This window comes from Terrapene carolina, unplaced genomic scaffold, assembly GCF_002925995.2.
Source record: "Terrapene carolina triunguis isolate 2854851 unplaced genomic scaffold, T_m_triunguis-2.0 Scaffold84, whole genome shotgun sequence".
Lineage (NCBI taxonomy): Eukaryota > Metazoa > Chordata > Testudines > Emydidae > Terrapene > Terrapene triunguis.
Genome location: NW_020664435.1, coordinates 38,478,273 through 38,505,469, shown reverse-complemented (window position 1 = coordinate 38,505,469; position 27,197 = coordinate 38,478,273). Strand labels below are relative to the sequence as shown.

At 39.9% G+C, this 27,197-nt stretch overlaps 1 protein-coding gene across 1 annotated transcript in view; it reads right to left on the bottom strand.

Moving 5' to 3' along the window:
* Positions 1-27,197, bottom strand: part of MALRD1 (MAM and LDL receptor class A domain containing 1) — a 528,588-nt gene that overhangs the window by 78,398 nt on the left and 422,993 nt on the right. The window contains exons 29-31 of the mRNA XM_026649425.1: positions 26,204-26,365; positions 19,566-19,723; positions 8,497-8,698 (exon numbers count right to left, since the gene is read on the bottom strand). Of these exons, the coding sequence (XP_026505210.1) occupies positions 8,497-8,698; positions 19,566-19,723; positions 26,204-26,365 (522 nt within the window). The remainder of the gene's footprint in view (positions 1-8,496; positions 8,699-19,565; positions 19,724-26,203; positions 26,366-27,197) is intronic.

Genomic DNA, 27,197 nt, shown 5'->3' with positions numbered 1-27,197 from the left:
CCTCATCACTGCATTTTCGTATAGATTCTCTAAGCAGGTACACAGCTCTTGTTTACTCTTGTTTCTTTACCAACCCAGGTCAGCAAGAAAGGCCTCTTCTCAAGATGGTCCAAGACCAGTGGGGAAAGAAGAGGGTATCTGAGTGTCCTGCCAGTCTACACTAGTCAGCCTAAAGGCCAGCAGCAGATCACAGTCCAACTCAGGTACCATCTTCTATCTGTCCAGTAGGCCACAACTGCCAGCTGTGACTCTCTCAGTCCCAAATTCAGCAAGAGTTTACATTACACTTTGGATTTTGAGGGTAAGTGAACAGGGAACAAGACAAGGATGCAGGAAGGGGACAAATATAAATCATAGATAGAATAGTGAGTGAACAAATGGAATTAAGGGACTGGGTGGGAGATGCAGAAATTGAATGGGGGACATGGGATTGGGATGTCTGGCTGGGGAAGGAGAAAGAGATTGACTTTTCAAATTGGGTAGGGCATTTGAGTCGGGAGCAAGAGATGGAATGGGGAGGTGGAATATGGAACTTTGGAGGGTTACCCTAGAGAGAGGTGAGAAGTGTAAATGTGGGAATGAAGAGAACAAAGAGAATTTTTGTTGGAAGGGGACAATTCTTCAGATCCTGAATATGAAAAATGAGCTTCAATAAGTTGAATATTGTATTAAAAAGAGGTGGGAAAAGGGATGCAATGTGATAAGAAGAAAAAAAACACTGAAAAGTCCAGCTTCCCCCCTGCAACTGACTTCATCTGTGTGAGTCAGAGGTCATTAACACTTAACTGGCTGTAGCTCAATCTTTACCATTGGCTCAGTCTACTTCTGCCTGTTGTCCCTGTATAAAATTTTCATACGAGTTACAGTATTGTGCTGATAGGTGCACCTGATGTCCACTTCTTGTAAATTTTCTTTCTGATACAACCTATGTCTCAGATCATGGTGGTGTCGATTCTGATTGCTGGTTTTCTGGTATAGATACTGCTTGCTGCTCTTGTGATTCTTCCCATTGAGATATTTGTTGTGTAGCTATTGTTTGCATTGTATAGTCAGATCTTAGGTGCCATGTGTTATGTCTGTACTTTTCTCCTGTAGGTGTTTCAATGTGAGATGACCATGACTTTGGACCTGTTACTGTCACCCTTGCTGGTTGTCAACCTTGTGTTGTTTCCACATGTACTGGATCTCAATGATGGAACACAGATAGTGGCTTAGCTCTCTGGTTACAGTATTTCTTCGGTCTTTCCTGTAGCTGCTTAATCTGGTGTGAGCCTTCTGAGGTATTTTGGGTTACAGAAATGTATGTGAGGATGGAAGAGTTGTTTTCAACATCCTCCCCATCAGCAATTGTGCAGGACAGTATTCTATACCTGTCAGTGGTGTGTTTCTCAATTCCAAAATAGTTAAGTAGGGATCAATATTTTGTGAAACACTGTATTTTATCATCTGAATGGTTCTCTTAACCATTCTATTAGATTGCGGGTATCCCGGACTGGAGTGAGCGAGTTTCACTCCCCGGGGTCTCATAAAGTTCCCATTTCTCTGTTTGCAAATGAAATATAGTCACTCACTAACTTTTTAGGGATGCCATGTCTTGCCAATACAGCTTTCAGTTTAGCAATAATAGAACATGCTACTTGTCAGGCAGATTCAGAACTTCTGGAAATATGAAAAGATAGTCCAATAGGAGTAGATATGAGTGTCTACTGTAGTCAATAATATCTGAAGCTATCTGAAGCCATGGCAGATCAGGAATCTCACAAGACTTTTTGGTTACTCAGCCTACATTCCTGAAATACTTTGTCCATCCTTCTATAAGTTGTTCTATATTTTGTTTCATACCTGGCCACTACACTGTCTTCTCCGCTCTTGCTTTCGTTCAGCGAATGCCTTGATGTGACCCATTTAAACAGTTAAGCATTTTATGTGTGGTCCTGTTAGGAATAATTATCCTGTCACCAGCCATTAACAACCCCTGTTGTAATGAAATAGTCTTTCACAGAACAATATGGCTGCTGTCTGAGATTCATTTGTCTTCTCTGTAGGGCCAGCTCTTATGTACAATATCCTGTAAAACTTGCATTACAGGATCTTTCTGTTTGCCCTCCTTCAGTTTAACAAATCTGTGCTGAGTGTAGAAGTGGCCTCAACTGCATAGACAACCTTTTCATCAGTGATTTCATTATCTGTTTCCGTAGTATATTCCACTGCAACTCTCGATAATGTCTGCAATTGATATTTCTTTACCGGGGTTTCTGTGACTTTGAGATCATATTTCTGCAACGGAAGTAGCATGCATTGTAGTCTTGCAGATGCTTTTCTTCAAGGTTTGGAGAATATTGCTTCCAATGATTTATGATCAGAGTGTACCTCAACCTGTACTCCATATATGTACTGATGAAATTTCTTTGTGGCAAACACAATTGCCAGTAGTTCCTTCTCGATTTGTCAGTGCTCATGATGCATGTGAAAAAGGGCCTCTGTCTTGCTATAGACAAGCTCCTAAACCACCTTTGGATGTGTCTGCTTGAATAGTGACTGGCTTGTTGGGCTCATAGCGACTGAGTACCAGAACATTACAGAGCACTGTCTTTAGCTGTTCCATTGTCTTGTCTTGTTCCCATGATCATTGCCAAGTTATGTTCTCACATAGGAATTGCCTCAGTGGAGCAAGTCAAAGGTGCTTCACCTGGCATGTACTGTTCAAGGAATCTAATCACCCCCAAGCTTCTCTGTAATGCCTTTTTGTCCTGTGGAGGTCTCATGTTAGCGATGGCTTCAACCTGACTGTCATCTGGCTTAATTCCTTGTGATGAGAGAATGTGTCCCATGTATTTGATTTCTTTTACCATAAACTGGATTTTAGCTGGGTTGAACTTGATATTCTCTACATGAGCCCTTGCCACACTTTATTCTGTATCTGATCATGTTCTGCCTGAGTTGATGTTGCTATTATCATGTTGTCTGCTATTATATGGATGCCTGAAATATCACCAGATATTTCATTATTCTTTTGTTGAAACACTTCACTAGCTGACTTTATACTAAAAGGTAGATGGAGAAAATTGTATCTTCCCTAGGCTGTATTCAAAGTGCACAGTTCAGATGACTCCTAATCTAATGTGACATGTTGAATTAATTTAGATAGGATATATGGGCTGAAGGTGTTAACATAACTTAGTTACTGTTTAATATTAAACAATGTCCAGGATGTGGTATACAGAGACTTCAGCCTGCTTAGTACCATGGCAAACATTCCATTAAAATAATTTTAACCTTGTCTTAAATACAGAAAAGAAGGAAAAACAATTAAAGTATTTGACATGTAAAGTATTAACCAAGGTGTCCATTTTAATAACATCCCTTGTTCTCCTTTCTTTTAGCTGAAGAGAGTTTTTGGAAGGAAACCTGGCCGCTGTTGTTTGACAGTCTCTTAGATGTTAACAAAGATGGCAATAACTGTCCTTTTGGGGTAAAGAGAAGAGGTTAGTTGAGATGAGTTGGAGCTGTTGTTGTTAAAATATAATCCCGTTTCATCCCAGGTGGTGTTTGGGATTCAGCTGGAGCCAGTAGAAGTGGAGATGTCATCTGGGTCCCTCTCTCTGGCCTGATCTGGTCAGGACATCTCTCAAGGTCAAGATGACGAAGGCCTAGAGGTGCAGGAGATGGTGGGGGTGTAGCACTGATGGTGAAGCTCACTCCAGTACCCAATTTTTCTTCTCAAAGCCTCTTTCATGAAGGACCCACAAGGGGAATGGTCAGTGGAACAGCCCATCCCCTCATTATTTTGTCCACCAATTAGGCCTAGTTTCTGACACGTCAGTTTTGAGTCACTGATTTCTGATTCCACCCTCTTCTTGTTTACGAGGCTTGATCTTAACACAGTCCTTGAGTTATATCAGTTGGACTTTTTGTTTGGACTAATTCAGTCTGTCTCCCTTTTGTACCTTTTCCCATCAACATTTGTTGTTATAGGTTATGACATCTTATGAACTTACCATAACTGTGAGTTCAACTCTAAACAGTGAGTGTAAATTTGTAGGCCCAATTATCACAACACTTGCCAATATCCATCTTTCTCATCTGAAATAGTGGATATGCTTTTATCAGATAGTTAGCATGGAACATCTGGGGATGGAGTAATTCTGTCCCAGTATAGCCTTATTAAGGTCTCTAGGATCCAAACACATCCTAATCGTGCCATTTTTCATTTCAGTTAAGACCAAGCTGGTAATCCATGGAGTGGGTCAGTTCACTTTTGCTATGACCCTTTTCTAATGGCCTCCATGCATCTCTGAGTCTGTCCATCACTGCAAAGGCGATATTTCTGCAGGTGCGTACGATGGGGTGACTGATGGGTCTGTATTTATGTGATGCTTCCCATGGAACTCTCCTAGTTCTCTAAGGTCTTTTGGGTATGGTGCAATCAATTTTTCTTTAGTGTTGGGTGCTTTGATGTGAACCATGCCTATTCTGTGTATTAGGTAGCTGTGTGCAAGCTTCTTTGCCTAACTGTGATGTTGTAATGCCTTAGTGATGAAGAACTGAAGACTGACCTTAGCCTTGGCCATCGCTGCTGTTAGCGCGACTTCTCCTTCAGAGTCTATTCTGGAACTGCCATATGCTATATGTGCAACATTAGACGGCTTTATTCTGATGGGACCTGGTATCTTTTTCAAAAGGTGAACTGATAAAACATTAGCTTCATCTCCAGTATCATTCAGGTGCATTTTTTATATTCAGTAAACACTGCTGAGTGTGTGTTATATGATTTCTATTACCCTGTGATACTATATCTACAAGGGATTGTTCACATTCTAGTTCAGCCAGAGATTTGTGGCTTTGTCTTTTGGGTACGTTTGTTGCTCTGCACATAGAAGAATAATGATTTAATTGTCCACACTTGTGACGTTACTGCAAAGGCTGGGCAGACTCTGGGTGGGTGTCTTACCACACAGCATGTGCATAGTTTCTTTGTGTGAGCTGTTGATGAGTCTGCTTTGCTGTGATTCTCATGTGACTGGGTCTTGTCTGTACTTTTGTGTCAAAGCCTGTATAAACTTGTCAGAATGTGGCCCAGCCTTGATCTCTATTTGTGTCTTTATGGCTTGAGAGGGTCTGCAAATGTCTATTGCTTTTTACAAGCCCAAATCAGTTTCCCTCAACAACCCTTCCTTTAGTCCTTTATCAGTGACACTGAGCACGGTGTTGTCTCTGAGCATGTCATTTTTTAATATTTCCAAACTCATGTCTTACCTCTTGTCTCTGTGACATACTTGTCTATCTTCTCGTCTCCTAGGTGTAGGTGAGACCAGAACAGGTATCGTTTGAACATCACATTATTCTTAGGGTTACAATAGTTCCTAAGCATTGTTGAGACCTCACCCCAAATGGGACCATTTTTAGTTGGCAGCTGTAAGAATGTGTTAAGCACTTCCAGAGTCTCCTCTCCCACTATGTGCAATAAAATGGCTTCTTTTATGTCCTCTTCTTTTTTATAGGCTCCTGAGGCTGTCATAGAGATGTGGAGTCATTGTTCCCCTCTCCTCCAATTTTCAGCTATATTACCAGGGAAAGATGAAGGTGGGGGTGGCTTGCAACCCTTTATGTTAATTTTTTCTTATAAAAACACCTGATTTTTCTTTTACTGTGTTATTTTTGTGTGTACTGACTATGTTCTGGGTCTCAGTACTCTGTATTTTTTGTTTGGCTCCTGGTGGTCTATAGCTTGCAGTTTCTTCCTCTATGTAGTAGTTTGCACCATTTCCTAATCCACTGTGTTCCTGACAAAAGCAGCCACGTCTTGCTTCATGCACAGTATGGTCACTTCTGACATCATGTTGTGCTTTCTAGCACAGGCAGGCAGCCATGAGTATGCTGCAGCTTCTCTAGTTCAGGAGCCAGAGTGAGACCAGGGATATAAAGTTTAGACCACAACTCTCTTTATTAGTTACATGACAAGATGGCTCATAAAGATTCTAATCATGAAGACTCTGTGTGTGTCTGCCTCATGTGAGAGACCTCTCACAAATTCCAATGGGAGTTCCTACGGTGATTACACGTGACTAATTGTTTTTGCTTCAGCCATACTTATTCCTTGTTTTGTGTTTTTTATCAGCAAGCATCTGTGCAATCGCTTTTTCTGGTATGAATGTTTGGAGACAGCCAAAGTCAAAACTCCATGAACAAATATTTGTGGAAACCAAATTTTAAATATCCAAGTAAAAGTATTTGCATTGACAGACTGGTGCTCATCCGATTCAGAGAACAAGTACAATACCTTGTGACTTACTTGACCAATCGCAACTAACCAACCTAACTCAATAGCTATGAATACTGACTATTCACAGAGGTCTATTCGTGATCAAGCCATGTTTTTAATAAAGAATAAACCAGAAATTGCTATCTGCCTGAGAATATTCTGTAACCGGGAAACCTTTTGGAAAAAATCAGAGAGCAGTCAGAAAATGGTACTGTACCACTAGAGTTATCTTATTTCTTAAATTATCGTCATTTGAATAGACAACTATGCCTGTTTAACTAGACATTTTTTTCTTGAGTTAACACATTTGACTCCCTGTGAAGTCAATAGAAGTTATGGAAGTGAACTAGGAGACAGAAGACAATCTATAGATTTCAGTGGGGTTTAAACAGAGACTGCGGGGTATTCCAATTAGTCACGGGTACTAAAATATATCACTTAAAAAACCCTCTGGTGTGACCCTCCTCACAATACCATGTAATTCCAACATTCAGTGAAAGTTCTTAAATGATTCTTGTGAGAGAATGAGTTTGTTGACATAAAAAATCTAGGACAAGCACTTGACCATGTGTGCGTATCACAGCTCATCGGAAGTCATTCCAATAATAGCCTTTGTCTGAACTGCAGTTTTCAGAAAAAAGCTGCACTTTGTATTTCTAGATTTAGCGAATCTCACATAAGTGAGAACATACTGCACCATCAATACTGCAAGTACAAACCAGCAGGTGGCTTATCTCCCCAGAGACTGGTTTTATCATCACTGACAATAGAGGCAGTGTTTTAAACACAGTGTGATACAAGTAATTCGCACATGGGCTGTGTTTCCTAGATGCTGTCTGAACAATTCTGGGTGACTATTAGAACCGTGTGAACAGTGGAAAAAATTATTCCAGAACATTTTCATACAAATCTGTATATTTTTTTTATATTTTGCCATATCCAATCCCTATTGGTTATTTATCAACAAACACTCATGACAAACTGTTTTTCATTCACATAAATGTTTAAGGAATGACCGAACTTCATGGAAATACCATTATTTGCATACAAACAATGGTGTTCATGCGTGAATAAAGATACTTGCTATTTGTGCTGAAAATCTCCATAGACGTTAGTGGCTGAAAAAGAGCCAGTACAGTATCTTGCATATACTTTTTCTTTTGATGTTGTATTATATGATACATTACACTGGCATAATAAATAGTATTGTAGGGCTTTAGGATATAAGCCATTTTTTGCACAGTTCAAGTTATAAAGCTTTTGTAGTAGAAGTTCAAGATCATAAATTCTCAAAGAGCGAGGCAGCATGGTAAATTTGTTATGTTGCTGAGATAGTTCATGAAGAGAGTAAAGATAAAAGACCAAACCATTTACTTTTTAAAATAATTGTGAGTGACTTCTGTGCTCATAAAACTATTCCATCCCAAGCTAAAACCTTGTCTGATTGTTTTCATCCTGGAGAGAATTGTTACAGTGCAGCAATGATAAATCCCTCGCAAACAGGGTTCAGAATAAAACACTAACAGGCCTTCAATTATATTGATACTGTCAGGGGCTGCTATAATTACAGATTTATTCAAATGCTAGTTTTAGGGCAGAATTGTCCTCAGAGAGCCACATGACAAATATCTTTATTCAAATATTCTTCTCTTCCTAGATGGGTGGAACTCTTTTGATGGCAATGGGAAATCCACACACACAGGGAAAGCCAACGGACTAAATCAAAATCTGCCATATAGATCAGAAAGGAGAAATTTCCCCTTTCCCTCCTACCACCCAGTTTTCTTGTCCAATGTAGAGACACACTGTCCTGTATTGTGGTCAGACTAAAAGTTTGTTTTCCATTCTACATTTTGATGGATGTTGTAAAATGGGAATAGTACTGTGCTGTTCTTAAAAACAAACAAACAAACAAACAAACAAACAAACAAACAAACAAACAAACAAACAAACAAACAAACAAACAAACAAATTTCCATGCAGTGATAGCTGAGATCTCACAGTTTTCCTCTATATTCTTCACAGGAATATATTCTTAACGGTGGGTTCTTAGATACCAAGGTTGCAATGACTGGAAAATGCTGACTTTTTAAATGGTGATCTCTTTAAATACTTTTTACTGGTGACTTCAGATATTTTGGAACACATTAGTAGCACAACACAAACTCACCGTTGTAAAATGGTAAACCCCTTCATTTCTGATTGCACTTCACAGTATTTGTATAATCACATACCTGCATCCATACATTCCAGGGTGAAAGAAATATCATCAAGAGCAACTTCTGTGAGCTCATTCCCTCCCACTTCAGCTTCAAATGTGACTCTGAAAGGACTGTTGCTAGAGAGAACCACATTTGCATAAGTCCACATGCTTCCTTTATTTCCACTTGAAGACCACATCAGAATATGCATTCCATGTTCTTCAACAGTGTACACCTATTGACAATGAAACCCAGGAAATAAAATGTAATCAGCATGAAACTACAGAGAAGTACAGCTAGTTAGGTCAACCCAATAAAGTTTGAGTGTTCAGCCAACTGGCTATGTAATACAGAGTCTTTCTGCTGTGGTTCATTACCTGGTTGGTGATGACTGAATATTGTGACATGGCCGTGGTGGTCTCAATCCAGTTTCTAGTAAACAAGAGTTCACATAACAGAAAATGCTGCCAGAAGTTATTAATTGGGAAACCCTGCTGCCAGCCTTGGCCAGCATAGAAGCAGATCCAAAATCCATGGATGTCAAAGGAAATACTCAGCGCAGAGGATGAATTGACCTCTCAATCCCTCAAACTGGTCCCTCTCTGTCTGAACTGAGGTGAGAGAGTATGTGAAGCTTTTAGATGTATAAATAGAGGATTTCAGCACCCAGTGGTTTCAATCTGGCATCTGTTACAAACACTTTTAAAAAATTGCACTCAGTGATGCAATTTGCACTGCACTCAGTGATGGCAAATTGACTCGTAGAAACTTAGTGATAAATGCCAGTGTAAAACAAAATCAAATATTAAAACAAACTACATGGAATGAATTTGCAGCAAAACAAAGTTATTGAACCACTCAAATACAACAGAAGGGCCCAATAAGTCTTGATATACTGTGATTTTTGAAAGCAATTTTACTCCATCAGCTGACCAGCAGGAGACACTGAAGCATTATATTTTTGGCATCTCAGATTGCCAGAAATTGTGAGTGTCACCTTTGGGCCTGATATTCCTCCACTCTGGAGCTCATTTCCCAACCTAGGGTCCCTGGTATGGCAATGAAATACACCTCTACCCTGATATAACGCGACCCTATATAACGCGAATTCAGATATAACGCAGTAAAGCGGCGCTCGGGGGAGGGCGGGGGGGGCTGCACACTCTGGCGGATCAAAGCAAGTTTGATATAACGCGGTTTCACCTATAAAGCAGTAAGATTTTTTGGCTCCCAAGGACAGCGTTATATCGTGGTAGTGGTGTATAAAGAAAAGCAAAAGAATGAGAGCCAAGAAAATTCTGGGCTTAAATCCAGGTTGATTAATTGCATAACCTTCAATAAGTCACTTGACCTTCATGTCCCCCAACCAATTCAGTTGGATAATTGAGTTAAAAACCAACCAGGACCTTAAACCAGATACTTTCTTTGAGCTTTACTGCATAAGAATTTTGAGACAAAATGTTATCAAAACAGATGTCTAGTGAAGCAGAGTCAGTCTCTGCTTCCAGCAGCTCTCTGCGGGTGTCTACCTTTCAGTCATCTTTAGATCAGTGAAAAACTGGCTGACAAATGGAAGTAAATATCCATGTCAGGGGCATTCTTCACTGTCTAAATGAGATTGAAATGGGCAGGACCAGTGGCATAACTCCCACCTGCTTGGAAGCCTCTACATAGGGGAGGAACGACTCCTTTGTGCAGCTGTTCTTATCAAGCATCAGTTGAAAAAGTCAAGTACTCACTAAAGGTGAAAAAGGGCTTTGTGGAAGGATCTTAGAGCTTTCCTCTGAGGGCAATTTAAGAAAAGAAATGATAACCAATAGGGTGAAAAATGATGTGGTGTTATTCCCTGAGGAACAGACTTCATACTCATAGATTTAGCAATCGTTTCACTGGATAGAATGCCACCTCCACTGTCATGACAGAATACATGTCAATGAATATCTTTCATTTCTAGCAATGGACTGATTTGACTAGAAAAAAAGAGACACCAAATATAATTGAAGTGCATGTGTGTATTATTTATCATATAAAAATATACACACACACACACAAGTCTTCATGAATAGATGAGGAAAACTAAATATAAAAAGGCTCCTATGACAAAGAATTCTTCTGAAGGGGGGGAAAAAAGGCCCATTTGGATAGCGAGGGATGACCAGAAGGCAGAACATTTGTTGGTTGTTCCCTATAGCATTTCTGGGATTTAGTCATTCATCTTTTTCCCAGGACTGTACTTTCTAATTGTCAGACTAAGTATATTTCTACACCTAGGGCTGAAGGGAATTTTTAATGATCAGACACTTTTATACTTTCAGTTTCTTTATGTTTTTTGTTTGTAACCTCTTTCTTCTTCCAGCTGCCTCTTAAATTTCTGTTTGTTGACAGGCAGGATATGTACTAACTTTCAGAACAACAATGCAAATTCTGCTCCTTGGCTGATATAATCATAGAAATATAAGACTGGAAGGGACCTCCAGAGGTCATCTAATCTAACCCCCGGTGCTGAGGCACAAACAAGTATAATCTAGACCATCCTTGACAGGTGTTGGTCTAGCCTGTTTTTAAAAAACTTCCAATGATGGGGATTCCACAACCTCCCTTGGAAGCCTATTACAGAGCTTAACTACCCTTCTAGTTAGAATGTTTTTCATAATATCTAACCTAAATCTCCCTTGTTCAAGCCCATTACGTCTTGTCCTACCTTCGGTTGACATGGAGAAAAATTGATCATAGTCCTCTTTATAGCAGCCCTTAACATATTTGAAGACTAATCTGGTCCCCCCTCAGTCTTCTTTTCTCAAGACTAAACATGCCAATTTTTTTAACCTTTCCTTATAGGTCAGGTTTTCTAAACCTTTCTTCATTTTTGTTGCTTTCTTCTGAACTCTCTTCCATTTGTCCACATATTCCCTAAAATGTGGCGTCCAGAATTGGACATAATACTCTAGCTGAGGCCTCACCAGTGCTGAGTCTAACAGGACAATTACTTCCCTTGGTGTACATACAACTCTCCTGTTAATACACCCCAAAATGAAGTTAGCCTTTTTTACAGCTGCATCACATTGTTTATTCCCAATTTTGTAGTTATGCATTTGATTTTTCCTTCCTATGAGAAGTACTTTCCACTTGTCTTTATTGAATTTTATCTTGTTGAATTCAGACCAATTCTCCAATTTGTCAAGGTCATTTTAAATTCTAATCCTGTTCTCAGCAAATCACTGATAATTACTCTTTGAGGCTGGTCTTTCAATCAGTTGTGCACCCACCTTTTAGTACGTTCATCTAGACCACATTTCCCACTCCCCTTCTCCAATCTTCTGGGACCTCACACATCCTCCAAGAGTTCTCAAAGATTATTGCTAATGGTTCTGAGATTGTTTCTGCTAGTTTCTTTGGTACCCTAGGATGAAATTCAACAAGTCCTCCCAACTTGAATATATCTAACTTATCCAAATATTCTTTAACCTGTTCTTTCCCTATTTTGGTTTGTGTTCTTTCCCCCCTTGTTGTTAATATTAATTATGTTGAGTATCAGGTCACCATTAACTTTTTCAGTGAAGACAAGCAAAATAGCATTAAACATCTAGATGTCATCAAGTATTAGCTCTCCTTCCTTGCTAACTAGAAGATCTAAACTTTCTTTCATCTTACACTTGCTTCTAGTGTATTTAAAGAATCTCTTCTTATTGTCTTTTATATACCTTACTAGGTGTAACTCATTTTGTGAGTTAGCTTTTCTGATTTTGTTCCTATACGCATGTGCTATTCTTTTGTATTCCTCCTTAGCAATTTGTCCATGTTTCCACTTTTTGTAGGTTTCTTTAATTACCTGAAAATCAAAAAGGGGTTCCTGGTGGAGCCATATTGGCCTTTTACTATTCTTCACCTAAGTAGCCTAGCCAGCCTCTACCAACTCAGGATCTAGAATCCCAGTCTCTCCCTGAATTTTATCTTCTGCCTTCTGCTGCTTTCAGTTCTGGAGTAGACAAAAGTAATGTATGCTGGGACTCAGAACACAGGCTTTTTTTCCTGAGCTCTGGATTTTAAATTTTAGTGGAGAAGTATCAGAGAGGTTTTTTGGTAAAAGCTTCAGATTAGAAAAATCCTGCTTTGATGTACAATAAGTTTCCTATTCTACACATTTCATGTGTGGCTCATGACTGCATTCCTCCAACTTAAAACTGGTGGAATTCCACTGAAATCAATGGAGCAATGTTAACGTAAAGCTGGAGTAACCCAATGGGGAGCCAGATTCTATGTTTCTTGATGTAGAATTACCTGAATTTCTCTGAGGATGGCCAGTATTCTGGGTAAGGCACTAGAATGGGATCTGGGAGATCTCTGTTCAATTCCCTGCTCTGCCACAGTTTCCAGTATGACCTTGGACAAGTCATTTAATCTAGCTGCCTCAGGTCCCCATCTGTAAAATGGTGGTAATAATACTTCCTTTCTCCAATCCTTTGTGTGTGTAGACTGTAACCTCTTCAGGGTAGGGACTGTCTCTTGTGATGCATTTGGATAATGCCCAGCACAATGGGTCCCATTCTCCCTTGAGACCTCTACAAAATACCATTATATATACATATATATAATAATATGGAAAAGTTTTGATTCTGATTTATTTCAGCAATTACCCAAGAGGTTCAGAAAAATGTGAACCTCAATTAGAACTCTGGGGTTCTTTACCTGCAATGTAGGTGTTATTCTCTCCGGGGTAAGTGGCTCCAATATGCCCATAGCGAGTGAAGAGGATAACTAACAGATTGCAATGTTGCATTCTTTGCCAGAGCATCCCACCACAATAAGAACCCAATGTGTCTTGCTGTTCAAGACCTAGATGCAGTCTGTCTTTATGCTCAGTGTATACAGACAGCACAAGGATGAGGTTTGTATGTGGCCCCTACACAGGGATACACAGAGCACAACCACTGCTTAAGGCTAATGTTGACAGAGTCATTAGCCTCTGTAGAAGAGGGAAGTGGAGGAGGGGCAGAGCAATACTCCTCCCATTCCATAGGAGCTGAGATGGACTCATACATGGAGGAGCACAGATAGTGCCCAGTACAGAAGAGTCACTTTGGCCCATGTTTCCCAGACCCCCGGGAGGAATTATGCTTGCATAGTGCTCAGTGTCCCAAGAGACTCTAGCCCTTCCACATACTGTGAGTTGTGCCATAAAGGCGCACACTACCCCTGTGTGTCCACAGCTGATTTAACAGATGGAGGGATGAAAGGGGATCAGACTGTAGCCACTATAAACCTGGATAGTGAAAGTACAGTTCCCTAACTACCAGGTTTGGGAAGGGTCAGGCTGTCACTGTGCTTCTGAGAAGTCAGTCATAATAATTTAATTATTGGCAAAGTTTCTGGTTTGCATCATTATTTAAAATAAGAAACAAACCACATGTCTGGCATGAGCTAGTAAAAATGCCCATCTCACCTAAATCATCATGGACAATAAACCAAGTGAGAGAAATCAAGTTAGTGATGCTTTTATTGCAAAATATTCCTTATGAAATGTTTGACACTGCAGATGTCTATTAATACATAGTACAGTGGTTTTTTTTCCAAAGAATCTACCATTTGTAGATCTGTGAGATGAATGTGTCAGTGAGGCTCTGCTCTGTGATTCTTAGTTCTTCTGCAAGGTGCCTTTGCACCTGCTTCATTTGTATTCTGGTGTGGGAACTGAATTCTTTAGCAAATCCCATTGCTTTGTTTTACAATTTTGACTCAGTTCTAATTCTCTGAAGTGTGCGCTGCCTGGTAGTGGTTTGCTAATTCTTTTTTCACCAACTATAAATTTTTGGGAGAGGGGCACATACTTTTGAAAGACAAGGGAATATAAACTGCTACTCTTTCTTTAGTCACCAGCTGCTGCAGCATACAAAGCTCTTCCATGCCTTCTTGCTGGCTTTTAAATATTTTTTTTTAAATAACATTATCTTACGTGATTGATCTTACCTGACTAACAGTTGTCATGATGGAAGAGTCTGTATTCCATCTGGAAGGTTAATTACATGATTTTCTGTATATCTGAGAACCTGGCAGATCTATAGGTTGCATGGCAAGAAGTGTGCTGTCTCAGGTAACTATGAACTCATTTTATAATCTCTGATTATTCCCACCACATATACTGTATTCTCCAGTCATGAAACTAGGAGTACCCGAGTCTTGTGAAAGGCAACCACACATGTTCATTTTATTGTGAGCCACAACCCAGTTTTAATTGAGAAAAATGACCGTTGACTTTAATATAGAATGATGACATCTTTTTTGTACCAAATTCTTGCAAGTTCATGTCTTCAGACTACCCATGTCTTTTGTTCTACTGTAACTGGTAGTATACCTTTCCTCCTCATGCTGAATCAACATGATTTAAAGCAGTGCCTCCTGCCAGACTGCAAGAAGTGAGACCACTAACACACTAATACGAGATGTGCCTGTATACAAAGTGAACAAGAATGGCAGGAACTGATATAACATTATATTTGGGGTTCACAGTGGGAATCCGATTCAGGTTCTGCCCTGCTGAAGGCCTAGCCTCTTCCTTACTTCCCTGAATGTAATGTAGTGTGCAGGGGCGGCTCCAGGCACCAGCACAGCAAGCGTGTGACTGGGGCGGCAAGCCGCGGGGGGCAGCCTGCCGATCGCTGTGAGGGCGGCAGTCAGGCGGCCTTTGGTGGCATGCCTGCGGGAGGCCTGCCGGTCCCGCGGGTTCGGTGACAGGCATTCCGAAGCCGCTGGACCGACAGATCACCCGCAGAAACGCCGCCGAATCTGCGTGACCGCAGACCGCCCGCAGGCATACCGCTGAAGGCCGCCTGACCGCCGTGCTTGGGGAGGCAAAAACCATAGAGCCGCCCCTGGTAGTGTGGAACATCTGATTTGCCAAAGTAAGCAGATGAATTAATTAAGCAAAGTTCACTGATTACATTGCCCACCACCCACTATAACATTGAAAATAAATTGTAATCCAATGTCTTTTTATGTTTTTAAATAATAATAGTAATGCAAAACCCATTAGTCATTTTTAGTGAATTTACTGCATCCTAGTTCATAGCAACCTCTGTTAATATTAACTGCCTGAACAATCCAGAAAGCTGAAATATTGGAACTGTATTGTCAGACGGGGAATTAATTTAGTTTTAACTCTCCATGGTATGACAATGTGTGGAAGAAAAGCTGAACAGGAAGAATGTTGATTAGTGAAACTGTAATTGCTTTACTCCTCTCCATACAGATAGACTCAAATGGAGCAAAAAGGACTGAAGAAAAACTTTAAAAGAGAAGCCAGCTGTTTTATGAGAGATTGTGCTTAATACTTTGGTTCCTCCAAGCTCTCTCCTGCTCTGCATAAACATGGGTAAATAGCTATCCAAATCTACAAAGAAATGCACTGTTTTTATTTGTACGGGTAAAGTAATGTAATTTAACTGAATTGACCTGAAACTACTCCTGTGAAGAGAGAAATTGCCATACTAGCTTAGATCAGTGGTCTGTCTAGTCCAGAATTATTTCTCCCTCAATGTCTACTACCACATACTTAAGAGGAAGATGAAAGAAACCACATACTGGAAAATTATGGAACAACTTGCTTAGACTGAGGTACCTGTAACCCATCTGAAGGCCTAGGCCACTTCCTTGCTTCCCTGACTGTAATATACTGTAGAACTTTTGGTAGTTGAAGATAGCAGTTGGCTAATACCCTGAAGTATGAGGGCTCATCTCCCTTATAAATGTTTTACCCTATCTAATGCAATTACCGTTATAAACATCTAATTAATCATTTTTAATACTACCTAAGTGCTTCTCCTCAGTGAAATGAAATCTTTTGGCAATAAGTTCCACAAGTTAACTATGCATTGTGTAAAAATGTGCCTGTTTTCAATTTTCCCTTTTCACTTCCATTGAATTTTCTTGTACTGTAAAGGGGTAAACAGGATCACCCAATGTGCCTCTCTTTACCATTCACTATTTTGTATGCCTCTAACATATCTCCTCACTAAACCACAGTCCCGGTCTTTTAAAGCTGTCTTCTTCTGGAGTATCTCCATGACTTGAGTCACTTTAAACTCCCATCTCTGGAGTATATCCTATGAGATAGAGTAATCAGAACTGAGCAGAACATTTCAGGTGGTGGATGTACCATTAACTCTCATAATAGCATTATAATATTCTATCTCATTTTGCAGACATCCTAACATGGCTTGCTTTTTTTTACCTCCACTGCAAACTGAGCAGAAGTTTTCATTGAGCTGTTCACAGTGATTGTTTGATTTTTTTTCCTGAATGATTTGCCTCTTAAAAAAAATTGCTTGCTGCTGAATCAGATCACCTATTAGATGGCACAAGGGAAGGAAACAATCAAAGATACATTGTCTTCAGTGTGCAACTTTTTCAAGAGAAAGAAAATATGTGTATAATTTTTGGTGGACTAGTTCTGTCTGTTATGAATTTTACTGTTATGTGCTCCCACATGAAAGGCCTAGTCCTGAAGGAGATAAAGCACAGAACCTTACTCCTGTGCAGGAGTATGAGTTCATGTTTATGGATCCCTTTGTGGAATTGTGTCCTAAAAGTTTAACTAATGTAGTTTAATAAATGATCACAGAAATGCAGGTTTTATGTGGCCTCCTGCTACTCGACTCATAGGTCATATATTTAGACATACAAATTACTTCTAAGGGCTTGTCTTCACTACTGGGGTAAGTCGATCTGATACTCCAGCTACGTGAATGACGTAGCTGGAGTTGACATAGCTTAGGTCGATTTATCCCAGTGTCTTGACTGGTGCTGTGTTGACGGGAGATGCTCTCCAGTCGAATTGCCTTACTCTTGTTGGGGAGCTGGAGTACTGGAGAGTGCTCTGCCATTGATTTAGTAGGTCTTCTCTAGATCCGCTAAATCGACACATGCTTCATTGATTGCAGCAGTGTTGATCTCCTCAGTAGTGAAGACAAGCCCTAAACATTTAGTATGACTGAAAACTTCAGTCCAGCAGAAGTTCTCTATGAAAATAAAAGTAAAATCTGGGGCTTGCACACTATAATGTTCAGGAAACATGTAATTAAACAAACTCTAGTCTAAAAATGTAAAATCAAAATACTTAAATAAAAGATTCAGAAGTAAACACTATTTGCCTTTTACTTTAATATAATCTGGATAATCACAAAGCACAGAAATTGCTGACCTTTACTTATAACTCTTTTTCTCAATTAACTTTACTAAGCAAAATGTATAACAGTGTGTGGGTGTGCAGACACACACATGTGTAAGTGGTAAAATAAGAAGGCGGCATTTGATGATGGAGAGCAGAAGTTTAAAAAGTTATTCAGAATTACAGAACAGTAACATTTCTGTATAAAAATTTCTTAGAAGTTCAAGCTGAATATCTGAAACTAGTATCCCTGGAAACTGCACAGCTTTGAGAAATGTTTTTGTTAAATGCTTGGTATAAATGCTCAGTTTAATGCACTGATTTTTAATTAATTGCTGCTTCTACTGATTGGATATTACATAGTATACTGGGAGGTTACTATTATTTATTTTTTGGTGGCGTCTAGAAGCCCCAATTGAAACCAGAGCCCCAATGCCTATACATTGTGAATAAACATAGTAAGAGACAGTCCCTTGCCCTGAAGAGCTAACAGTCTAAGTAAGAAAGAAAAACAGTGGGAAAAGGAAGTGGTATAATTCCTATTCTACAGATCTAGAACCAAGACATAGAGACATGAAGGCCCAGATCCTCAAAGGTATATTGATTTCAAGGGAAGTTAGGAATGCAAATACCTTTGGGCCTAAGTGGCTTGCCCAAGGTCAAACAGGAAGGTGGTGCCAGAATGAATCAGTATTAGAACCCAGGCCTGCTGCCTTCCAGATTCCAAGTCAACATGACCATCTTTTCTATCTTCTAACACAGGGGTTCTCAAACTTCATTGCACTGCAACTCCCTTCTGACAACAAAAATTACTAAACGATCCTGGGAGGGGGGACCAAGTCTGAGCTCTGCTGCCCTGTGTGTGTGTGTGTGGGGGGGGTGGGAACAAAGCCAGAACCTGAGCCCTTTGGTGGGGGGGACAAAGCCCCAGGGCTTCAGCCCCACAAAGGGGGCCTGTAACCTGAGCCCCGCCACCCAAAGCTGAAGTCCTCAGACTTCAGCTTTGGCCCCAGGCAGCGGAGCTCGGGCTTCAGCTTCGGCCCCATGCCCCAGAAAGTCTAACGCCAGCCCTGGTGAGCCCATTAAAAAGGGGCCCTGACCCACTCTGGGGTCCTGACTCACAGTTTGAGAACTGCTGCTCTAATACATGTTTTAGACAGTTAAATTAATCTGTATTGAATTTTGTTTTTTGTCACATGTAGTATGATTGACATAATCTCTATTTTCACATTTCCAAACTGACATAAACACACACACATGAATCTGGCTTGGGTCAGTAAACACATTACTATCTGATACGTTATTTGTTCGGTGGGTTATGTGAAATGAGCTGATGGTCACAAGCCAGTTTATAGACACATCACAACTAGCATTTTTATGAGCAGGCTCAGGAGAGAGGACAAAAAGACCCACCCCATTACCGTTAGAGGTAGGAGTATTAGATAGGCTTGAAAAACACTGTCAAGGCACTTTCATGGAAGCTTGCACTCTCACTCTCCATCTTGTATCTGTTCTATGAGTAAATAGCTTATGTCCAGAGCTTTTAATCTATTACCCTTCATGAGAATTACAATTCATATTTTTAAAACATTTTTCTTTTTAACTGTGTATAGCACATTTCAGGATTATTGTGTTATATAAACTGGAAATAGCACTTATTTTATGTTGAGGATAGAAGCATGCAAAGCAGAAAAGTGTTGCTGTTCAGTAAGATTGGGTGCAATGACTAGATGAGACTAGTACTAATGGGATTTCCAGTGAAATCAGGACTAAAGCAGAGTTGTCAGTATTGATCTTGTCAATACAGAAAGGTTGGGTGAGGAACCGGCAACCAAGCAGAGATTAAACAAAGCTAATATAGTGTTGAGATTTAAACCATTCAAAACACAAGAAACACAACTATTAATATTGGATATTTAAATAGTAGTACTTTTTCTCTTACCTTTAAAGTTCCTGTTTGCTTGGAATCACACAGCCAGAACCAGAACCGGACTCTACACACTCCGAGGCTTGCTGGGAAGAGTTTTGTAGTAATTATCCTTGCTCTATTTCCTTCCTGCTGGGCAGATGAGTTGACATACAAAAAGTGTTGTCCATTACCTTAAAATGAATAAAAATGTTCTTTGAATACTACTCATACTTAAGAGCATAAGCCACGATAGATAAATTGATAGGTAGCTAGTTAAATAGTGAGCGCAATAATGTATCTTATCAGATCCAAATATATATGTACACGTAGGCCAAGGGTCTGATAACACATATATATATTATTAACACATACATATTTTACAAATTTATTTCTTAAACCCTCCTAAAGTCACTTTTGCTATTCAGCCACCTCCTTGGCCCTAGCTCTGTTGCAAATGAAAGAAATTAGTAGAGGTGGACATGAACACATTGGGGATGTTCAAATCTGAATGCAAATTCATCTCTAAAAGAACCACTGTGTTCTAAAAAAGGTTTGAGATAGTGATTTCTACCTATGAAAGTCAGTGTTCTTTTGAAAGGGGTTTTGCTAGTACTAGAATTAACAATAGCTCTGAGTTATGTTACCTGTACATTGTTCTTCATGTAAGCGGGGAAACTTGAAGGTTATTGGACTGTCATAGGGTGACTGACCCCTTTAAATGAAGTAGGTCCAACTCCGTTGTTCCAGAACAGGTGCTCCCAGTTTGGCCAATTAAGAGGAGGGGGGTAGAACGGGGGTTATAAAGAGCCAGAGTGTTATTTGGGGAGCAGGGAGAGCCCTGTGAGGAGCTGCCAGCATCCTCTGTGAGAGGAGGCAGTAGGAACCTGCTGGGGGAAAGGACCTCCAGGAGAAAGCCATGGGAAGTGGTGCTCAGTTAAAATAGCCTGGAAGAAGTCCTGAAGTAGGTCCTGAATGAGGAGGGACTGAGAGGGACAAAGAGGAAAGTCCTCTGGGTGGGTTGAGGAACTGTGTCTGTGAGGTTTTTGCCTGTGTTTGGAACATAAAACTGCCTGGAAAAGAAACTCTGGGTGTGGCAATGGATCCTTCATGGGCTGGAGACAAGCAGCACCTTACATGAACATAATTCACTAAAAGACTTACCAGTAAATCTTTACCACTAAACCAGAGATGTAGCACTGTGCATTAACAGCTCTATAGAATATGAGTAACATGACCCATTGCCTGGTTTTAAATAGGTCTGATTTCTTTTGAATACACTTACTCTTTTTTCCTTTAGAGTGGCTTTCTCCCTTGGCAAATCACTCTTACTCTCTTTACTAGAAGAGAGTATATTGGTATTGATATATTAGTAATATTTCATCCTAGTATAACCTAATGACAAACATCTCTCATTTTCATAATGGTTGTAAAGTGTCAGTAATCACTACAGCCTTATTCCAAACACTTCACTTCCATACAAACATTCCCTCTAAAATACAGTCGTCACCACAAAAAAGCCAGCATTACCACCAGCTATCACACAATGGCATCTGATATGCCACAGTAGTCTCTTTTCTCCAGAATAGCATTGCTCTAGCAGTGTAAATGGGCCTTAAAATGGAGGTCAGTTATAGTTACCCTCACTTAGGGCTTCTTTAAAGAGTGATGTAAAGGGCCTTAGTGTGATGGAGAACTCAGGCTGCTATCTCTCAGGGCTTGTCTTCATTACCGGGGAGATCGACGCTGCTGCAATCAATGCAGTGGGCGTCGATTTAGCGGGTCTAGCGAAGACCCGCTAAATTGGCAGCAGAGCACTCTCCAGTCCAGTACTCCAGCTCCCCAAAAAGAGTAAGGTAAGTCGACCAGAGAATGTCTCTCATCAGTGCAGTGAAGTCAAGATACCAGGGTAAGTCGACCTAAGCTATGTTGACTCCAGCTATGTTATTCGCACAGCTGGCGTAATTTAGGTCGACTTACTCTGGTAGGGAAGACAAGCCCTCAGATGCCACTCACTGTGTACTGTTGTCACTTTCCTTCACTTGACTTCTTAATACTGATTGCTGTAAACAAATTCAGTCAAAAGTCTAAAGGACTATTATAGAAATAGAATTCACTTTTGACTTTGGCACATGACAAGGTTGTTGTGAGCTTCACAGCGGTGTCAACTCCTAAAAGACATGAAAATGACTTTGCACCAATCAGTAGCTAAATTTTACATAAACATATTCACGAAATAACAGTAACACACAATGTGTAATTATATAACCTTCCAAGTACATTTGTTTTAAGCAACAAACACTTTTTGATCAAGCAAGCTCTCTTTTCAAACATTTACACTAGCTCAAACATTTCAAACATTTACAATAGCTCAATTGCTCAGGTAAGACAAACTATTTTTGTTCTGGTGGCAGCAGCAAGAAAGGTCAGGGTAATTCTCTTCTGGAGGATAAAATTCAGAATTTTTCAAACGAAGGAGTACACAGAATACTCTTTCTTGTTTAAACACAATCAGCTACAAGCATATTCAGAATCACAATAGTAGTGTGTCCCAGCCTTTAATGGGCTCTTCTAAACCTTTTGGTACATAATTGGCTAACAAGTTGCAAAATCAAATTGATAGGTTCTCTGTGAGTTTGGAGAAACTTCTAGGGCAATTACAAGTAGATTAATATGATCTAATTAAGACAGGCTTTTAGCAACGCAACAATAAGATTTTCCCTGGAAGGAGGACTTCACTGTCCATGGTGGACAGTTTCTCCAGTGATGTCTTGCATCATTTCTGCAGTCAACAGTACACCACCATGCAGTAATATCTATTTCTCAAAGCGCCACTCTCCCTACCTTAAAGGTGAGCTTGGGTCCCATCTGCCTTGTGCTGGCCCCTGCCATGAGGCCTCGCATTAGAACTCTTGCATACTCTTCCTAGTTTGTGGTTGAATTTGGGGCCATCCAAATTCCAGTTTCATATGTTCTGGGATTTGGAGTATTCCAAACTCCATTGTGCACCAGACTGTCCAACAATTCAAGTGTGAGGCATCATGCCAAGGTGAGGCATAGGTGTTATGCAGCTGACCTAGAAGATCATGTTTAAGGAAGGTGGAGCTGGGGTTCTGCAAAGAAAATGGTGATAATAGAGGGTGGAGGAGGAGGCATGGAAGAAATATTGGAAGGAAGAATTAATATTCTAGAGGGGGAGGCAAGACCCATGGCGAGGACCAGTGAATAGTAACATACACCTATTCCACCCCATCTCAGAAAACACAAACACACTTATTTGCCAAACCTTCCCAGATACCCTAGGGACAAGCAAGCCCAACCAGTCTCCTTCTCTGGAAATCCCAAACCCTTTTGCAGCCTCATGACAACTCTGGTTTAACTCCTCCCTGCTAATTATTACTGTTGTTATGATCATAGTGCCTAGAGGACCCAAATAAAGTTGGGGCCTCATTGTGCTAGAGTGATGTACAAATACATATTAAGAAACAGACCCTGCCCCAAAGAGCTACTGATGAATGCTGCTCTTTTCCTGTAATAGGATAACCGAGGTGAGACTAGAGAGCTGTGTTACAGTTTTAACTATTAGAATATACCAAGGTGAATTCATTACTAAAGTATCAGATGATGCCACTCATTGGCTCTGAGGAGTTTGGCTGATGGAACATCTAAATAAAGATCTATTTGGTGTGATTTTTGAACACAAAACTGTTTCTGGCAATTGATCTGGAAATTTTGTTCATATTATGATAAATAATAAACCTTTTGAGAAAGTGAAAATGAAACAAAGATATTTGCTCACTACTTCATTATTTCAAGAATCAGGCTCACATGGACTGGGGGCATGACATCAAAGGCCATTTCCCAGTTGAAATGAAGTGCATTTATTTTTACCTAAAATTGCACACACACTTAGTTCACTCATTCATAAAGTCAAATTGTTTACTCGATTTCAAAACTGGATACAATATGTCATTCTCACAGACCTGCAAATGATCACTTATTCAGAATGAGACTTATTCAGTTTGCACCTCAAACCTATGCAATTTCTGTCTGGAACACCGTGAAAAGGGAGGTTTTGAAAATTGCAATGACTATCAGTGAAATGCTCTCCGTTTCTCTCTCTCTCTCTCTCTGTAATATTTTTTTCAGATGATCTGCTCAGGTTGGATTATCAAGGTGTGGGTGTTACACCTCAGTACTTTCAAGAGATGTTAGATTTTAAACATTCTCAAGTGAAAAAGTTATTTCAAAGTTATTATAGTGACATGGATATGCTGTATCCTAAATCAAATGGAATGTTACTATATGTTTGTATGATACCTAGCAAAACAGAGACCCAACCTAGTTGGCTCCTTGGTACTATGACAATAAAAATGATTAATATAATCATCATTTTGCTCTGGCATTGGACTACAGTGTTTGAGGTTGGAGTATTTTTTAATTGATTATCTGTCTTCTCTGAAGATGTATAAAGCAACGCCTAATGGATATGCTGGTGAAAATTCTGTGGAGGTTAGTTTATGAGAAGAGCAAAGCTAGATGTGTTAAGCAAACTGTTAAATTTGTTTTAATTCCATTTTCTCTTTTTAATCAGTCTTGTTTTTATTGAGATTACTGTTGTCTGGATAATTTCATGCAGATGTCTGCTTGTGGACAAGGACCCCATAATATGCAGAGAGAGGTACTGGAGGTTAAAGAGTTTCTGGAACCTGCACTCCCCTCTCAGTCTTGGTCAAGGGGCACAACTACCAGTCACGTTGTGTTGCCAACAGGCTGTAGCAGGCAGCCCTAAGAGGAGAATCTGAAAGACCAAGGAGGAGACAAGAGTTGGCAGACATGTTGGTCACAGGTACACAATGAAGACAATGGATATTACAATATTTTCACCACCTACTAATACTTGGTTCTGCATTATTTGTTTTCTCCTTAAATCTTAACATGACAGCCTGTTGTCTTCATAATACCAGGAATTGTATTCCATGTTAGTATATTTTGTTCTGTGAGTAGTACCAAGGGTTACTTTGCTATCAGGAGCTGGGATTTTTGTTGGGACATGCTAATACAAAATGCATGTGTTGTGTATTTAAGCTCTTGACCAGCCCCAACGTGGGGGGAATAATTTACACTGAGATTTTTTATTGTGGCCCCTCAACAATTGCTCCTTTCCCCCCATTTGCTCCTGAATCTTCATCTGGAACCTATCAGTGTTATGCCAAGCTTCAACCCAGGACAGACATTGAAAATGATGACCTGCAGCAGAGTGCTATGCTTGATGTCATTGGAACTGCACACATTTACACCAGCAGAGAATTTGGCCCCTAAAGTCAGATCCTTTTGTTGCAGTGATTTCTTACTATTTATTATTTGCACTGCAGGAGCACTTAGGGCCAGCAATTCAGGGTCAGGACCCCATCATGCATGGTTCAGTACAGATGAACAGTAAAAAGACCACAAAGAGCTCATCCTAGATTATGACAAAATACAATGGGTGGATGAGGCAGAAACAGGGAAAAGGGAAGGACAAGATAACAGTAAAGTAGGCAAGTATAATAAGCCGAGGTTTCAGCTCACCACCTATCTGCACATTTTGTTCATTTATTAAATGGGTTTGCTGTTTACAAAACAATCCGTTCTGAGTTTTGAAAGCCAAATTTCAAATTTGTTTTTGTTTGTAACCATCTGAAATAGATGCTGTTGAAGAGCAATATCTATAGAAATGTGTTTACAGCTTCATTACATAGAATATACAAAATAAGCCATTGAGCTCAATGGCGTTACTTTGAATTCATGCCAGTGTAGCTGAAAGCAGAACCTGGCTCATTACGTAAAGTGCAGCAGAATTACAACAAAACAACGACCCTCATTCAGAAACGTATAAGGCAACACCTATGGAAAAGTCCAACAGAAAAGGAAACATTATTGTCACTGACTTTATCCTCTTTTTTGTATCTAATTCTTCATCTTCATAGGTCTAAATGAGTAAGTTTACAAATACCTCTTTAATTAATAAGGGTTTTGCCAGATGCTTGCAAATGGACAGTAAGTTTATTTTATCCACTGTGCCGTCTTGTAAAAAGTTTGTTTCTCCTCAGGGGTCATGATTAATAAGTATCCTTACATTTGATTTAGCAGCTCATTGTCTAGAGATGACTAAACAAATGTATCAAACCACAATAGAGTATCAAGAATGATATAATCAAGGCCACTTTGAAAAGAGCAATCTATAAAACTACACTGATGCTAACTCAACCAATGATTAAAACAGGTGATAACAGGCCTCTCTGTTAGGCTGTTTATTTTTAATTGCATTCAGACAACACTGGTGGTTACTATGATCGTATACATGACAAGATTCAATACACTCATCTGGCCTACGTTAGCACTGCCATTTATGATGTCTATCCGCTATTGTACCTTATCATCCAAAAGAATGGAACATTTTTATGGGCATTTTCCAATTAGCACCACAAAACTGTGGAGTTTGCTCACCAGCACTACCTTCTGGCACAATACACTGAACTGATCTCATGTTGACTAAGCAGGCCTCCTGTCTATTGTGGGACTAATTCTGCAGAATACTTCGTTTCCTCAGCAGATGGCTTAATGATTTTCAGAGCTAAGAGTGAGAATTTTCTGTCCCTTTCCCCAACCTGATGTGAGGAACTTAATATTACCTGGTGTGTGGTCACCATCAGGACCACTTTGCCCTGTGACAACCCTGTTGCCAATACTCCAATCAAAATCATTGATAGAATCTTGTTTTAATCCACATGCAATAGTCCAATCTTGGTCTCCTGTTTCAAAGTTACAGCTTCCAGGGATACTGGTATATTGGCCTGAAAATGCAATAAAAAGTAAATTCACTCTCTTGATATCAATATATAGTATATCAGTTGGTATATTTAAAATATGATGATAAGCATACCGCACATAGTAATAGCAAGGATTCTGTTCAACTAATGCCAAATTTACATATGTTAAGCTGAGAATGTTACTTACCGTATGTTTCTATGATATAATGCAGGCTCGAGAGACAAAGTATTCTCTTTATTAGAGATTGATATGCCCTCCACCCTTTGGATATGTTTAACATCATTGGTATATGGCTATGGCTAATGGTGAGGACATTAGGGAGACATGACTGAGTATGGGACTTGTTTGAGCTCAGTGGAGTGGAGAAGATAACAGCAAACCAGATGCTAAACCTGGACTCCACTCCTATGCTCAAGCGTTCACATGTGCATATATTGGCATTGTATGGTGACCTATGAGCATAGTTTTATAAGTGAAAGAAAGTATGGTGGTTAAGGTACTGGATTTGGACTCAGGAGATCTGTGCTTAATGCCCAACCCTACCACAGACTTCCTGTGTCACCTAGGGCAAGTGACTCAGGGCCAGCTCCAAATTCCATTGAAGTCAATAGGAATCTTTCCATTGATTTTAGTGGGCTTTGCAGCAGGACCTTAACTCCATCAGTAAAATGGGGATAATACGACTCCCTTTCTCCCACCTTTGGTTCTTCTTGTCCATTAAATTGTAAGTACTTTGTGGCAAGGATTGTCTCTTAGTATGTGTTTGTACAGCATTTAGTGCTGTGGAGCTCGCTAGTTGGTGCATCTGGATGCTACCATAATACCAATAATGATCATTTATGATATTTTTTAAAA